This window comes from Salvia miltiorrhiza, chromosome 1 (genome assembly GCF_028751815.1).
Source record: "Salvia miltiorrhiza cultivar Shanhuang (shh) chromosome 1, IMPLAD_Smil_shh, whole genome shotgun sequence".
In the NCBI taxonomy this organism is placed as follows: domain Eukaryota; kingdom Viridiplantae; phylum Streptophyta; class Magnoliopsida; order Lamiales; family Lamiaceae; genus Salvia; species Salvia miltiorrhiza.
In genome coordinates this window covers 13540708-13553463 of record NC_080387.1, presented here as the reverse complement: position 1 = coordinate 13553463, position 12756 = coordinate 13540708, and the positions used below count along the sequence as shown (strand labels likewise).

The window sequence follows — 12756 nt, the reverse complement described above, 5'->3', positions numbered from 1 at the left end:
TGACGGTGTCGCATAGTACTATGCATATAATTGAAAAAGAATATACATAAAGGTAAACATAAATAGAAATGTCAATCGGGGCAATTCATGGGGTTTCGGGCTAGCCATATCGGGTTACGGGTTATTCGAGTGCAGGCTAATCGGGTTGAAGTTTTTTTCTGGTTAGAAATTTCTAATCCTAACTCTAAATGTTCTGGTTTCGGGCTAGCTCATCGGGCTAATCGGGTTCAAAATTTTATTTTAAAAGGGAAAAGGTGCAGATAAGCCCTCCTAGGTGTAGCCCTTATAGCGTGTACCTCCCCATTCTCACTGTCTGTGCAACTAAACCCCCCAACTCAAGAAAAAGGGTGCAAATACCTCCCTCGCCCTAACCTCCGTTTTCTCATCGTTAGTCAGCATTATTATCTTAACTAAATTTTCTGTGGGGCCCACCTTCTTCACCTTCTTGAATACAGCCAACTCAAGAAAAAGGGTGAATAATGCCTCCGAGAGAATTGAGCCACACAAATGATTAATCAAAACTTGAAGCCAAGCTCAGCTTAGGTTCAGAATGTGAGGAAAGGTCGTGAGTATGTAAAACCTCATACATTGTACTACTTTTTGATGTTACAGACTCAAACATAGACACCAGAAGAGAGCAGCAAGAACAGAGATCCGAAACCCAAGAAAACTGGTGCAATTGCACCAGTAGTCAATTCCTTTGCAAGATTGCAATTTTTCCTAGAGGAAGTTGCTTCATAAATGAAGAAAGAGGCGAGAATGACGAGGCCGAAGGCGAGCAGAAGAACGGCGAGAGTAGGGAGGGGGGTACCATGCATCTGGAACTGGGCTTGAGATTGGTTTCGCTGATTGCGTCATTTCTTGAGGAAGATGGAATTGGGGGTTTTGGACAGCAGATCTTCAACTTCTTCAGTGTACAAGGGTTTCTAGTTGACTCAACCTAAAACACCTCTAGATTGACTTGCAATAGGACAAGGACACTCTAGCAATGGTAAGTTGACCCAATGTCGTCTCTCAAAGAAGATCTTAAAGGGCTTTTAATTGTATCACAAGAAAGCAGTAAAGATTGGATTGAAAACTTGTAAAATTAAACTAACACTTGAAATTAAACTTAACTAGACATTAAACTTAAGAATTATCTAGGCGGAAAAGAACCATTAACTAATGCTTGTAAATTAAACTTAACTAAAACTTAATCTTAAAATTAACTAGGCGAGAAAGAATCATTAACTAGGCAAAAAAGAACAAAGCATAAATACTTAAGCATAAATAAACCATTAAACCCTAGGCAGAATTAAAAGCATAAAGTAAAGGCGAGTTGAATTAAACGTTATGAGGCTAAGAATTTAACTAACTTTAATTAAAAGCTTCTAATCTAACTAGGCAGAAACGAAATTGCATAATTGAAAGCAAAGCATAATTAAAGTAAAAGCAAGTAAATAAACGTAAATAAAATAAATACCGAAATCGTCGAGAAGCAAATCTGTCACTTGATTACAACTCGAACAAAGAACTAACTAAAGCTGAATTAAAAGCTAACTAAGAACTAACTAAAGCTCGAAACTAAAGAACTATCTAGAACGAGAATTAAAACTAAGATTGTTTTGATTGCCTAAGGTCGAAGCTATTCTTGGAAAGAAGGCTAAAAGATTATTTTTCATGAAGAATATTGAGCCCTATATATAGACTACCGATCAACCCTAAAAACCCTCAAAACGGCCCATCAAAACTGGGCTTAAAAGATAAGTATCAAGCAGCGTGCGCGCACAGGGGACTTCAGGATAACTTGCTCGACAAGTCTTGGCAGCTCTGGCAAGTGTTGGCAGCTCTGGCGAGTCTTGGCAGCTCTGGATAGTAGGCAACTCTGTAGATATATCAGCTCTATAGAAATAGTCAGCTCTGGAGAGTCGGCTCTGGAATTGTATCAGCTTTGGACGAATAAATACCAGCTCTGTAGATTTAGCTCTGCACACTTGAATTCCAGCTCTGGCAAAGGAAGTCTGGAAAGTTCGCTCTGGTGACTGAGCTTCAGCTCTGTCGAGTTCTAGCTCTGCTCTGGCTGTAATACCCCGTTTCCTCGACCTAAGTTTAGAATAAATTTTGAACTTAGAATTTAGATGATTCACGCCGGATTGAGAAAAAGAATTTATTTTAATTCCAACAAAAATGATTTACAAAAGCATTTGTAAATTTAGTAATTAAATTTATATGCTTTGCATATTTATTTAATTAAACATTCAAGCATTTATGTGTTTTGAGATTTATTTATTTTCTTTTGGGCCTTATGTTTATTTACCTTTGGTTGATAAATGAGAGCCCAAACCAATCTTGACAAAGCCCAACCCATCTTGATTCCTAGATATTTTTCTCCATCTCCACCGCCTCACTATTCCCCCTCTTCAAATATATATATCTCCTCCGCTGCTCACGTAAATCATCTCCTCTCTTTCACTTATTTCTCTCTCATTCCAACATGTCGGACGGAGCTGCAAGAACAGCAGCCCATCGATTTCAAGCAGCCGAGTATTTGATCAAACCTCTAAAGGTTCCACCTTTAACTCCCTTGCTTCTTCCCTTTACTTTTCAATTTAGAAATCCAAATTCATGTTCTTGATTTTTGTGTGTTTATATGTCTTTATTTTTGCTGCATAAGTTTTGAAAGAATAGATAAAGGTAGAGTCTTGTTTTCATGCTTGCATACCTTGGGTGTCTGTGTTAAGAAATGGAAGAAAGGTAGAATTTTTGTGGAGTTTTGGGTGGTTAAGTCGAGAGTAGAGGAAAGTGAGGGTGGTGGCCATGGCTTGCTGCGGTTGCCGGAAACAGAGAGAGGTGACGGCGCTTCGCCGTTGCCAAGGAGGAGATCTGCGTGAGCTGTACTGGTAGGCTGAGAAAGAGAGAGAATCGGCGTATGTTCAGAGGTTGGGGGTGAAGGGCAGAGCAGAGCTGGATGGCAGAGCAGAGCTGAAAGGCAGAGCTGAATGCCAGAGCTGAATGACAGAGCTGAATGCCAGAGCTGGAATGACAGAGCTGAATGCCAGAGCTGGAATGACAGAGCTGGGAGGCCAGAGCTGGAAAGCCAGAGCTGGGAGGCCAGAGCTGGAAAGCCAGAGCTCGGAGGCCAGAGCTGGAAAGCCAGAGCTCGGAGGCCAGAGCTGGAAAGCCAGAGCTGGGAGGCCAGAGCTGGAAAGCCAGAGCTGGAAGCTAGAGCTGGGAGGCCAGAGCTGGAAAGCCAGAGCTGGGAGGCCAGAGCTGGAAGTCAGAGCTCGGAGAGCAGAGCTGAGATGACCAGAGCTGGTTTACATAGTAGAACAGAACGGAGTAGAGAACTTGTGCATATTTTAGTAAAAACTTTTTATGCTTATTTATGAAATGAGCCATGCATTGCATCATGTTTAAATCGGTTTTATTTATAATTCCAATTACAAAAGAATGATGAGTAAGAATATTGTTGGTGTTCTTAACTCAAGAGAAATGTTTTCAATTATTTATTCTATAAATTTCGAAAACCCGGCTAAGTGAATCATAGAATGTTAAGTACTTTACCGTGACTTAAGTTTAGATTTAAGAGACCTATTAAGAATAGATTTCTTGTAGGTTTTGAACGTCAGGAGGATTAGCACTGCTATTCTGATTCAGAGATAAAGTTTAAACGACAGGCTTTGCCTAAACAGGTGGGCTTATTTTTCCAAATGTATGATTTAGCTATTGAGCTTAAATGTTCGTGAAATATAAACTATTTATCCAATAAAATGTTTATGTGCACTCTGCTCTGTTTAATGCTCGCCACAACGAATCAATTGAGGTTCTCTTATAGCCTAACACGTTATTTGAGAATTGTGTACACCGTTAGCTGACTCGGTGGGTTGATCTCCATTCGGGCACTAACTAAGAGGCGTTATAATGGTGCTTGCTGGATGTGTTCCGAAGCATGTAATGAAAGGGCCTGCCTGGGTAGCGTCCCGAGGTCAAAAGTAAACTTGTCTGGGTTACGCCCTCAGTTCAAGTAAATGGGAGGAATGGATCCGTCGGTGGCTAAAAGGTCCGGGATCACAGCGAGTAACAGAAATGAGTGTGACATCTGCGCGCAAAATTAAGTATATATATATATATATGTAATGAAATGTTTTAACATGCTTAGTAGTTCTTTCACTTTAAAAACCTTCTAAGTCATGTCAAGTATGATTGGATAAACTGTTCTTCAGATTATGAAATGTTTCAAAAGTTGCAGCCCACTAAGTACATTAGTACTTAGCCCAAAAATACTTTCAAATGTTTTTCAGGTTAGTGGCTGGTGCTGACGGGGCGAGCTGAGGCTAGGGTTCAACTCCGTATTTTGTCCTCCGCTGTTACACTAGCTCTTTTATCGTTTGTTTCTCTAAACATAAGACCTTTATGTAAATCCTGAATTATGTTTCTTATCGAGCTTAGACTCTCAACTTCTATATATATTTTGTTGAGCCGAGACTATTATTTCACAAGTATTTCATTCTAAATGTTGGTTATCAGAAGCATGACACTAAACTTGTGATCCAAAGGGGACTAGCCTGACTTGTTATTTTATTCGGGTTTTAATAAGGTTGTTCCTTGTTTATTTCTATGAATTAGTTGCACCTCGATTATAGTTTATTCATTCAAGAATTGGGGTGTGACAGAGTGGTATCAGAGCATAAGTTTTCTTTCATGTCTCTGATAACCATAAGCTTTTAAATGTCGGGTCTAGAATAGTATCTCTAGACTTCTAAGAGTGTCAATAGCCCTCAGCTCGCCGTCACACTGCCGCAACTAAGGTACGACAATAGTTTCAAAAAAATATACATATATGTATTTCAGATGTTATGAATGTTTTCAAGAAAGTGTGCGCTTTCAATGAATGATGCTATGTGAATTGCTTACCGCTTTCCATATGCTATAAGTTATGAATTGCTAATCGCTTTCATATTGTTATTTTGGGTCTCCGACTCATATAACTAAGCAAGTATCGTGTTAGGGACTACCTGAACCCTTAACGATAGTGTCGTGTTTGGGACTACCCGAACCCATAACGACTCAATGAATGTTATTTCGTGTTTGGGACTACCCGAGCCCTTAACGAATCAATGTATGTATGGTCGAGTTAGATTCCTTGAATCTTTCCGGCACAAGCAAAGTTTTCATGAAAGGGACTTTAAATGTCCATATATGTTAAGGTTTCAAAAGAAACAGAAGTATGAATGAATGAATGAGAAAGCTTTATGTTGTCGTTTTAGGCTAGCTGCCTATACGATTAAAATGATGGGTCCTCTTACAAACCGTTTGAGTACCACCCAAGAATGCTTTGAGAATGTTAGTCGTGATAGCACCGCTTGATCGATTTAAGTAAAGATTGGTAAGATAGAAATGTTTAACATAGAGATGTTACAACATAGAGGCACTGCCGTAAGACTAAGGATTCACTTGAGCTATTACAATAGCGGTGAAATTAAGTTTTTCACATAAGAACTTATGTTGCTTATGATTATGATGTTAGTCGTGATAGCTTTGCTAGAACGACATAGAATGAACTTTCATGGTATCAGTAACTGATGATGAAGTACTTGTTAGTAAGTGTTTTAAAGTTAGAAGTTTGACTAGAGCCTTACATGAATAAGAAGTTGACATGATTGGGGCCGAAGCTCCCATTTGACTGAGTGATTCGTTTTGTTGGGTCTGGCCAGCCCACATGACTAAGATCTCGGTGATTGTCAATTAAGATTTTTGATCTCGAAGTAGAGCATCATCCCAATATATAGACTCGCACTATATAGTTGTCACAATAGGATATCCTTTTATCACGATAAGTATAGTAGCGATTAGAATTACTCAGTTGTCATTAGTTTTCAACCTTTGAATGATGCACTAAGTATCAAGTTGTCTTTTGACCTTCTTTTGGTAATCAAAGCGATTTTTGGAATCCCAAGCGAAGAACTGGAGCAGATAGTGAGTATGGTGAAGTTTTCAACCAGCTATCAATATGTGGTCCTCATGGTGGACAATAATGAGAAATGCGTAAAGAAGTTCGTAAATGAATCGCGTCATGAGATTTTCATTTCCCCTAGTGAACCAGGGAGATATTACGAAGGAATAAGCAATGAGCGAGACTCTCACCACCGAGTCACTACAACAATTGGAGAAGGAGAAATTCACTCACTAACAAGATATGTACACCACCTCAAGATGGAGGTAAAGAAAAAGGAAATGGAATGAAAGAAATAAAGGAAACTCTGAAATGGAAGGAAAGTACTAGAACTAAACTTAAGGTATAACCCAACCCCAAGGCTAGTAGGCTCAAGCTAAGAGAGTGAACGCTTTGGCTAAAGTGCCAGAAGCTACAGCAAGAATAAAGTTGGAACGCCACCACAATGGAAACTTAGAAACCCCCATTGAATAATCTGGAAATGAGAAAATGAGTTTACATGGCAAAAGGAGTGCCATAAATCTTTGAAGTGAAAGTTACCAAGATGATGAGAAAAGTTGGATGTTAGAATTCCCAAGTCAATCTGAGAAGGAGACTTAGGACGAAGGAAACAATTAAGGAAGTTCAACTGATTGAGAGTACAAAGATATTTTTCCCAATGAATTACCAAATTTTCACCAGACCTAATTTCATGCAACATAGTATGTCACTATGGGGAGCACTAATTCAAGATGTCAAAGAAAAGATGATACACTAAGGATGTGTATTGATTATAAGAAGTTGAAGCAAGCTCATAAGAATAGATATCCTCTTCCAAGGATAGACGACCTGTTAAATCAGTTGAGAGGAGCCGGTGTGTTTTCCAAAATTGACCTAAGATCTGGTTACCACCAACTCAGGATAAAAAGAGAAGACATCCCAAAGACAGCGTTTCGAACGCGTTATGGACTTTACGAGTTTACAGTGATGCCCTTCGATGTGACGAATGCCCCAGTAGTTTTCATGGACCTGATGAACATAGTTTTCCATCAGTGTCTCGATAGTTTTGTCTTAGTGTTTATCGACGATATTCTCGTATACTCTAAGACCGAAGAACAACATGAAGAGCACTTACGCATCGTACTCAAAACCCTGCGCAACGAGAAATGGTTTACCAAATTCAACAAGTGTGAATTTTGGTTAAAGGAAGTTATGTTTCTCGGTCACCTAGTGTCGACTGAAGGAATCAAAGTAGACCCCGCCAAGGTCGGAGCAGTCAAGGAATGGAAGGCACCATCAAATGTCAATGAGATCAGAAGTTTTCTCGGTCTAGCAGGTTACAACATAAGGTTCATCGAAGGATTCTCGAAATTGGCTAGGCCAACGGCTCAGCTTCTGAGAAAAGGGACTAAATATGTTTGGTCTGAAATGTGCGAACAAAATTTTAAGGAGCTCAAGACTAGGCTGACTACTGAACTAGTGTTAGCAATACCAGAAGAGAATGAAAAAATTCGTAGTGCACACTGATGCCTCGAAACTAGGATTTGGTTGCGTGTTGATGTAAAATTAGAAAGTGATAGCATACGCGTCTCGTCAACTGAAGCCCCATGAGCTGAACTACCCGACTCATGATTTAGAACTAGCAGCCGTCGTGCACGCGCTAAAAATTTGGAGACACTACCTCTATGGAGTTAAGTGTGAGATCTTTACAGATCATAAGAGTTTGAAGTACTTCTTCGAGCAAAAGGATTTGAACATGAGACAACGAAGATGGCTCGAATTAGTAAAAGAATTACGATTGCACCATCAGTTACCATCCAGGAAAAGCGAATGTAGTAGCTGATGCCCGGAGTCGAAAGACGAAGGCGAAGCTAGGGTATTTTATCACCCAACAAAAGGAACTGATTCGTGACTTCGTCTCACTCAGTTTAGAAATTGTTTATCCCCCAGATTTAGCATCGGGATTGCGTAGCTGCGCTAACAGCTAAACCTGATTTGAGAGAAAGAATTGTACAAGCACAAAGAGAAGATTGGTTATTGGAGAAGATGCGTCTCGCTACAAGAACGAATGAAACGAAAGGATTCACTGAAGGAAAGGATAACGCACTTATGGTTGGTGAAAGAATGTGTGTACCACAAAAAGAAGAATTGAAGAACGAGATTATGAGCGAGACTCATGATACTCCATACACTGCACATCCAGGCAGTACAAGATGCACCAGGAATTAAAGAAAATTTCTGGTGGAAAGGAATGAAAAGGGATATAGCGTTGTTGTAGAACGATGTCTCGCATGACAACAAGTCAAACCCATTCCTGAGTGGAGTGGAAACACATCAACGTGGACTTCGTAGTGAGCCTACCGAAGTCAGCACGTGGAAACACTGCTTTTTGGGTCATAGTGGACCGATTTTTCAAAGTCAGCGCGCTTCTACCAATTCAAATGACTTTTGGATTGGAGAAAAATTGCAAAGTTAGATGTCAAAGAGATAGTACGCCTTCACGGTGTACCTGTATCTATCACATCAGATCGTGACACCAAATTCACATCGCGTTTTTGGAAAAGTTTACAAGAAGCAATGGGCACTCAGCTGAATTTCAGCACAGCGTACCACCCTCAAACTGACGGGCAGTCAGAAAGGACGATTCAGATTCTAGAAGATATGTTGCGAACGATTGTCGCAGACAAAGGTGGAAGTTGGGAGGATTTGTTACCTCTTGTAGAATTTGCTTATAACAACAGTTATCAAGCAACAATTGGAATGGCTCCATATGAGGCCTTGTATGGCCGAAAATGTCGATCACCACTTTACTGGGATGAAGTGGGTGAAAGAAAGTTGTTAGGTCCTGAACTAGTCCAACAGAGGGTTGAGAAAGTCGAACACATCAAACAAAGAATCAAAGAAGCTCAGGATAGACAAAAGTCTTACGCCGATGAACGCCGATCGGAGTTAGAATTCAATGTTGGGGATCGAGTTTTCCTCAAAGTTTCTTCCTCAAAGGGAGTTATACGTTTCAGAAAGAGGGGCAAGTTACGACCCCGTTATATAGGACCTTTTGAGATCCTAGATAAGATAGGCCCTGTAACCTATAGGTTCGCTTTGCCGCCTAGAATTGGGGACGTGCACAATGTGTTTCATGTCTCTCAATTAAGAAAGTATGTGTTTGATCCAAAGCATGTGATTAAGCACGATGAAGTGGTCCTAACCCAGGACTTAAGTTATGAAGAGAAACCAGTCCAAATACTTGATCACAAGGTTCAAGTTTTACGGAACAAGAATATTGTTCTCGTTAAAGTGAAGTGGAACCATCACGGGATGGAAGAGGCCACATGGGAACTTGAAGATTCAATGAAAGTCAAGTATCCCGAGCTAGATTATCAAGGTATGTAATTTCGGGGACGAAATTTTCTTTAAGGAGGGAGGGATATAATACCCCGTTTCCTCGAGCTAAGTTCAGAATAAATTTTGAACTTAGAATTTAGATGATTCACGCCGGATTGAGAAAAAGAATTTATTTTAATTCCAACAAAAATGATTTACAAAAGCATTTGTAAATTTAGTAATTAAATTTATATGCTTTGCATATTTATTTAATTAAACATTCAAGCATTTATGTGTTTTGAGATTTATTTATTTTCTTTTGGGCCTTATGTTTATTTACCTTTGGTTGATAAATGAGAGCCCAAACCAATCTTGACAAAGCCCAACCCATCTTGATTCCTAGATATTTTTCTCCATCTCCACCGCCTCACTATTCCCCCTCTTCAAATATATCTATCTCATCCGCTGCTCACGTAAATCATCTCCTCTCTTTCACTTATTTCTCTCTCATTCCAACACGTCGGACGGAGCTGCAAGAACAGCAGCCCATCGATTTCAAGCAACCGAGTATTTGATCAAACCTCTAAAGGTTCCACCTTTAACTCCCTTGCTTCTTCCCTTCACTTTTCAATTTAGAAATCCAAATTCATGTTCTTGATTTTTGTGTGTTTATATGTCTTTATTTTTGCTACATAAGTTTTGAAAGAATAGATAAAGGTAGAGTCTTGTTTTCATGCTTGCATACCTTGGGTGTCTGTGTTAAGAAATGGAAGAAAGGTAGAATTTTTGTGGAGTTTTGGGTGGTTAAGTCGAGAGTAGAGGAAAGTGAGGGTGGTGGCCGTGGCTTGCTGCGGTTGCCGGAAACAGAGGGAGGTGACGGCGCTTCGCCGTTGCCAAGGAGGAGATCTGCGTGAGCTGTACTGGTAGGCTGAGAAAGAGAGAGCGTCGGCGTATGTTCAGAGGTTGGGGGTGAAGGGCAGAGCAGAGCTGGATGGCAGAGCAGAGCTGGAGGGCAGAGCAGAGCTGGATGGCAGAGCACAGCTGAAAGGCAGAGCTGAATGCCAGAGCTGAATGACAGAGCTGAATGCTAGAGCTGGAATGACAGAGCTGGGAGGCCAGAGCTGGAAAGCCAGAGCTGGGAAGCCAGAGCTGGAAAGCCAGAGCTCGGAGGCCAGAGCTCGGAGGCCAGAGCTGGAAAGCCAGAGCTGGAAGCTAGAGCTGGGAGGCCAGAGCTGGAAAGCCAGAGCTGGGAGGCCAGAGCTCGGAGAGCAGAGCTGAGATGACCAGAGCTGGTTTACATAGTAGAACAGAACGGAGTAGAGAACTTGTGCATATTTTAGTAAAAACTTTTTATGCTTATTTATGAAATGATCCATGCATTGCATCATGTTTAAATCGGTTTTATTTATAATTCCAATTACAAAAGAAGGATGAGTAAGAATATTGTTGGTGTTCTTAACTCAAGAGAAATGTTTTCAATTATTTATTCTATAAATTTTGAAAACCCGGCTAAGTGAATCATAGAATGTTAAGTACTTTACCGTGACTTAAGTTTAGATTTAAGAGACCTATTAAGAATAGATTTCTTGTAGGTTTTGAACGTCAGGAGGATTAGCACTGCTATTCTGATTCAGAGATAAAGTTTAAACGACAGGCTTTGCCTAAACAGGTGGGCTTATATTTCCAAATGTATGATTTAGCTATTGAGCTTAAATGTTCGTGAAATATAAACTGTTTATCCAATAAAATGTTTATGTGCACTCTGCTCTGTTTAATGCTCGTCACAACGAATCAATTGAGGTTCTCTTATAGCCTAACACGTTATTTGAGAATTGTGTACACCGTTAGCTGACTCGGTGGGTTGATCTCCATTCGGGCACTAACTAAGAGGCGTTATAAGGGTGCTTGTTGGATGTGTTCCGAAGCATGTAATGAAAGGGCCTGCCTGGGTAGCGTCCCGAGGTCAAAAGTAAACTTGTCTGGGTTACGCCCTCAGTTCAAGTAAATGGGAGGAATGGATCCGTCGGTGGCTAAAAGGTCCGGGATCACAGCGAGTAACAGAAATGAGTGTGACATCTGCGCGCAAAATTAAGTATATATATATATATATATATATATATATATATATATATATGTAATGAAATGTTTTAACATGCTTAGAAGTTCATTCACTTTAAAAACCTTCTAAGTCATGTCAAGTATGATTGGATAAACTGTTCTTCAGATTATGAAATGTTTCAAAAGTTGCAGCCCACTAAGTACATTAGTACTTAGCCCAAAAATACTTTCAAATGTTTTTCAGGTTAGTGGCTGGTGCTGACGGGGCGAGCTGAGGCTAGGGTTCAACTCCGTATTTTGTCCTCCGCTGTTACACTAGCTCTTTTATCGTTTGTTTCTCTAAACATAAGACCTTTATGTAAATCCTGAATTATATTTCTTATCGAGCTTAGACTCTCAACTTCTATATATATTTTGTTGAGCCGAGACTATTATTTCACAAGTATTTCATTCTAAATGTTGGTTATCAGAAGCATGACACTAAACTTGTGATCCAAAGGGGACTAGCCTGACTTGTTATTTTATTCGGGTTTTAACAAGGTTGTTCCTTGTTTATTTCTATGAATTAGTTGCACCTCGATTATAGTTTATTCATTCAAGAATTGGGGTGTGACACTGGCAAATGAGTTCTGCTCTGGAGATGGTGAGCTCTGACTATGGAAGTCAGCTCTGGCTTTGGCAATTCAGCTCTGTCGAGCTTGGTCAGTTCTGGCGCGGGATTATCAGCTCTGCTCTGGCGCGAGCTTTTTTGCTCTGGGCACCAATTTGCGCCAGAATACGCAATTCTAATCCAAAATCTCCAGAATATCATTCTTTCTCCTATTATATCAAAATCTCCTGCAAAGCATAAAACAGACTCATAAACGCACCAAATTCCAGAATATTTAACTCAAACATGGCACAATCAAACCCCCAAAATACGAATAATTAAGCATAAATCACTAGTTAATTGGGGCTATACATTTCATTGTATTCTAGCGTATTTTTGTATCTTTAAATTTTTAGTTAAAATAATAATGCTGACTAACGGTGAGAAAACGGAGGTTAGGGCGAGGGCGGTATTTGCACCATTTTTCTTGAGTTGGGGGGGTTTAGTTGCACAAACAGTGAGAATGGGGAGGTATACGCTATAAGGGCTACACCTAGGAGGGCTTATCTGCACATTTTCCCTTTTAAAAAAAATAATTAATATATTGCTCTTGATAATATTATATCTGTAATAAATAAATACACACGTAAATAAGCAACATTTCAATATTGACTTACATAATAACTATTATGCAAGTTTTAGAGATATAAAGATGCAACATTTTGACTACTTATTTTTTTAATTTGTAAATTTTTTATGCGAACCGAGGCTTTGTATTCCTACCAAGCCTTCATCACTATGCAAACTGAGGCTTTGGGCGTCACCTTGATTTGACCCATCGTTTCCTTGCCCCGCTCCGTCCAGTTCATTAAAATAA

The 12756-nt window shown here is 39.8% G+C and overlaps 1 protein-coding gene across 1 annotated transcript; it reads right to left on the bottom strand.

Annotated features, from left to right (window-relative positions):
• Nucleotides 1–514: 514 nt before the first annotated feature.
• Nucleotides 515–858, bottom strand: LOC131006645 (uncharacterized). Its single transcript, XM_057933816.1, is given in 2 exon segments — nucleotides 515–806; nucleotides 808–858. Coding segments are annotated over 2 exon segments (243 nt in total). The 3' UTR covers nucleotides 515–614.
• Between the last annotated feature and the right edge of the window lie 11898 nt (nucleotides 859–12756).